Below are 4,694 nucleotides of genomic sequence, written 5' to 3' on the forward strand. Positions count from 1 at the left end.
TGGGGAAGAGAGACTATCCCAGGCACCCTCTAGTCATCTATACCTGTGTCGTGTGCCTAAAGTTGGAGACCAGATGCTCGGGGCTAGCCTCACCCAAATTGACAGAGGGAATGGTCTGAGGTATGGGACGGATACAGGCTGGTTGGGGTCCCCAGAATTCAAAAGGGAACGTGCCAGGGGTCATATTCAGATCCCCGCGACGATTTCTGACACTGGCCGCAAACTGCACAGCTAAAACTTTTTCGAAAAACAAAAAAAAGTTCTTATAGTAATATACGCCATTATTCACTGATCTCAGGAGCATTACAAAATTCCTGCTATCCATAATTTGCCCGTAGTAGCATAAAACGATCCTCCAATAGCTTCAAAGGTTTTTAAAAACACCTCAAAGTTTCTCAGTAAATGGGGGTAACTATTTTACTTTTAGTGGTTCACACCGCTAAGCATCTCTCACCGGCGACAACCCACACACCACTGGTAAACAGACACAGTTACAAATCAAGAGGCTTTGATGTCAATGTTTGGGCTCACCGCGACACAAAATGATCGCAGACGCCTTCAACGCTAGAACGGCGTTGCATCTGACAACATCTATGCGTATGTCGGCTTCCGGCGTCCCCGGGAACAAATCAAAGGGTAATGAAGGGCGCAAATTCAGCTCGACGTGTCCCAAGAATCCTGATTAGGATCAGCAACAACCTTCTGATCATCTGTTGGCGTGGCGTCGGGCTTATAGATCAGGCGGGTATATCTCCCATGCCAGACATGCCCGGGTCGGGCTCGGGTCAAATCGTACATAAAACAATTCGACAGCGCTTATTTTCTTTGTTAAAACTGTATACACTTAAGTCAAGATGTATTTAGCTTAGGTTAGGCTATATTAGGCTTGCGGACGCTTAACTAACTCTACCTAACGAACACCTAACAGACACCACCTAACTACCCCAGGCTTGGCTTGGGTAGAGTTAGGGTAGATTTATAATACGTTTGGGAACTATCTTATATACGAGGTGCTTTATATCGTCAGGGACCTCGTAGTGCTCCTGACGATATAGATATATGGATGGTGGGGCCGATATAAAGATGGTGGGGGGGGGGCAAAGATTTAGTTGTAAGAGTGATTTATAGGCGAGTGTTGTCCAGGAGAGACATGCTCACCAAATCTTATAAAATGTCAGTCAAGCAACTTCCATCTACAAAGGTTGCAAGAGCAGCAGCTAGCTACTAGTGATGCAGACTGGTTCACTTAATTAATTTAAAAGTTATTTTGTAATTACATTATGAAATCGCAATAGTGTGATATCTCTATGATACAAATCTTTGAAGCAGTGGACTGGACTCGAACTCTCGTCTGGCATCACAGCTGACGCACGATATACCCACTGGGCCACGATACACTTAAAATGTCACTCACTGAAGTTCACCCAAATTTACAAGCAGCTTGGTGTAGGTAATGACGTTCTCTGAGGGCCATCATCTCTAGTCACCCCGTTGTCCTGATTTCCCATTTTCTGTAATAATAATAATAATAATAATAATAATAATAATAATAATAATAATAATAATAATAATAATAATTAAATAAAATAAAAAATCAATCTTTTACCATAACTTGAACGTACGAGCCCAAGCAGCCTGCTTATGCTATGAGTCCAGTGCGCAGACAGCGTGAGTATTTGTGAGGTGTTACTTGTTTTTAATAGGATGTATTTTCAACGTTGGCTACGATAATGTGAAAAACACTACCTGTCTGGTGGAGGGGGGAAGCGGGGAGGAGGAAGGGAAGGAGGAAGGGAAGGAGGAGAGGGAAGGAGGAGAGGGAAGGAGGAGAGGGAAGGAGGAGAGGGAAGGAGGAGAGGGAAGGAGGAGAGGAAGGAGGAGAGGAAGGAGGAGAGGAAGGAGGAGGGGAAGGAGGGGGAGAAGGAGGAGGGGAAGGAGGGGGAGAAGGAGGAGGGGAAGGAGGAGGGGAAGGAAGTGGGGAATGAGGAGGGGGGGGAGGGGGAGGGAGGAGAAAGGAGGGGGGGAGGAGGAGGAGAAAGGAGGGGGAGGAGGAGAAAGGAGGGGAGAGGAGGAGGAGAAAGGAGGGGGGAGGAGCAGTAGTAGTGACACAGCGACAAAGCGACGCAAATGACAGCTAACAGCGGCCTTTAACCCACAGACCTGACTACTAAAGCGCACTTGCAGCAGCAGCAGCAGTAGTAGTGAGAGCCAGCAGCAACAGAAATTGCAGCACCAATGAGAGACAGAAGAAACAGCAGCTGCAGGGAGGGATAGCAGTAATGAGCAAGGCCGCAGGAATAGCAGCTGCTGCAGCAACAGACGATGACGTAAGCTGCAAGAGCATAAGAAACAGTGGCTGTAGCAAGATCAAGGGGCACTACCAACGGCAGTAACAGGAGCATGGACAGTAGTAAGGGCAGTAACAGGAGCTGCAGTAATCACAGTACCAATAGCTACAGCAACAAAAGTGACAACAGCAAAAACAATAGCAACAGTTGCAGCTCTAACACGACCAGCAACGACAGTATTACTGCAACGTGTATTAACAACGGCAGAACGGTAGAAGCAGCAACAGTAGCATCATCAACGGGAACGACAACTGGAGCAGCAACAGTCGCGGCAGCAGTAGCATTACCAAGAGTTACAACAGCATAAACAAAAGCAAGCACAGTATAGCGAAAAACAAGTGTGAGGAGGAGAATGGAGAAGAATGAAGGAGGAAGAGGTGCAGATACAGGAGGAGGAGGAGAAGAGCCACAGGTGAAGCAGGACCGAACAGTACCACCTCAACCCACCGTTCAACGACGCTCATTGGCATTCACAATTTGTCACCATAGTCTCTGGATCACCATAGTCTGCCTTCACTCCACCCCAGCCAGCGCCCCCCCCCCCTTCATAAACAACGCAACCATTACGTTTGCTAACGCTATCCCATCGTTACAACGCTGCGTTCAAGTAACGATGATAAAAATAACGTTTGTTTGTTAGCTGGGGTTCCTCACGCCGCGGGATGGCGCGCTCTCGCGGCTCCTGTTGGCAACACTGTCTCAGGACATTGGCCTGAGCTACAAAAATTAAAAAAAGTATAAAAAACTGCATCCAAGACGTTGACAAATTAAGAATAACTTCAACACAGTAGTGTGACTCGCCTTAGAAGCAAAGAATTTCATCGCTAAGCATAGTTCGATATAAGTGTGGACCTTGAAGTCTGTAACCTTAGGAAAGTATGTAACTTTAGGGTCTGTAACCTTAAAAAAGTAGTACAAGTAAAAGTATATACTCTATTAAATATACCCAACCCAAGGAAAATATGAGATAAATTGTTGTGTTTTAAATAAAGCGTTTAGGAGACCCGTAGTTAAGTAGTTAAACCAAGTTAATTGTTCATTCTTTAATTGCGACTAGACTGTATACTTTAGTAATACGTTGTACACAGTTCCCACAGTGGGGTTAAATTGAATTAATTAATTAAATTTAGATAATGTAGTGCTCTTTAATTTAACTTCTGTTTAATCAAGGAATTAAAATTATTTATTTGCTGAGAAGCACTACATTACCCAAATTGTTGGCTAGTAAAGTTAAAGAAACTTACCTGGCCAGGTGGATGGTGAAGCAGGCCAAGAGGTGGCACGGGCATGAATAGCCCGAAACCAGGTAGATGCGTAGAGTTGTTGTTTCAGATTTAGCTACTCAGAACAAAGTGTCCATGTAGCACGGGCTATGGTGAGCCCGTAAGTAGAGTGGTGGTGGTGGTGGTTTAAGATTCAGCTACTGGGAACAAAACGTTCCAAGTAGCACGGGCTATGGGGAGCCCGTAGTGGACTTACCTGGCACAGGAGCGGGGCTGTGTAGAGTAGAGGCTGCTTCAGGGATATATACGGCTGCTGCATTAGGCTGCTTCACACTCACCTCAGTACTGCTCACACCACGCCACCTGCAGCAAAATTACTTTGTTAAATTTGTAAACTTAAAAATTTGATTAGAATCTCACATCGAAACAAGCAATAATTGAGAGTAAACACTTAATTTTCCTGCAGCTAAGCCGACCTCACTAACCCTACCACAACAGAAAGTTTAACTGGCCAGCTAATACTAGTAAACAACAGGATTATTTACAGGAACTGAGACGGAGAACAGCTATGACTGCCAGAATAAAACTTATGCTGTTTTCGGTAGGAAATATAGGAGTTTCGGTTTAATATCAACGAGTAACATGTTGCTGCGTCCAATGGCGGCCAGTTCTCCTCTGCCTCTGCCTGACTCCCTAGTCAGTGTTAGGGTTAATATTTATTTAAGAACAGGCTTCTAAATTCTAATTCGTTAAAAAATCGAACTAATATTATTAATTCGAGGTAATCATAAAGTAGTGTTTAATCTCCTCACTCTTATTTAATTACTAAAGTTAATGGAAACCTATTTCAGTTTCCCAATTGTCTAATGGTGAGGCGGGAAGCCTGTGACGGCGCCCGCGGGGGGTATTGCGTCATTCCTTACTGTGTATTATTATTAATTACATATTTTAAACAGAGGGCGAATCCTCATTAAAATTTAATATTTAGGAGTTATTTATTATGTGGAAATTATTTCCCACATTGATGCTCGGTACAGGCAAATATTTGTATTTATTTTCCCCCTTGAAAGCCGTTTATTGATACAGCGTCACTGTATTTGCATGTTCTACTCTAGCTTGCCAT

At 44.3% G+C, this 4,694-nt stretch overlaps 1 protein-coding gene across 3 annotated transcripts in view; it reads right to left on the reverse strand.

The window, feature by feature from the left end:
• LOC123747620 (glutamate receptor ionotropic, kainate 5) overlaps positions 1 to 4,239 on the reverse strand; it is a 112,321-nt gene extending 108,082 nt beyond the window's left edge. For 2 of the 3 annotated variants that reach the window (XM_069321774.1, XM_069321772.1), the window contains exons 1-2: positions 4,117 to 4,239; positions 3,593 to 3,934 (exon numbers count right to left, since the gene is read on the reverse strand). In XM_069321774.1, coding sequence (XP_069177875.1) covers positions 3,593 to 3,637 — 45 coding nt within the window. In that variant the 5' untranslated portion in view covers positions 3,638 to 3,934; positions 4,117 to 4,239. Of the gene's footprint in view, positions 1 to 1,414; positions 1,512 to 3,592; positions 3,935 to 4,116 lie in introns of all 3 variants that reach the window. The other variant, XM_069321773.1, reaches the window with a different exon arrangement.
• Between the last annotated feature and the right edge of the window lie 455 nt (positions 4,240 to 4,694).

The sequence above is a fragment of the Procambarus clarkii genome, chromosome 10 (assembly GCF_040958095.1).
Source record: "Procambarus clarkii isolate CNS0578487 chromosome 10, FALCON_Pclarkii_2.0, whole genome shotgun sequence".
Lineage (NCBI taxonomy): Eukaryota > Metazoa > Arthropoda > Malacostraca > Decapoda > Cambaridae > Procambarus > Procambarus clarkii.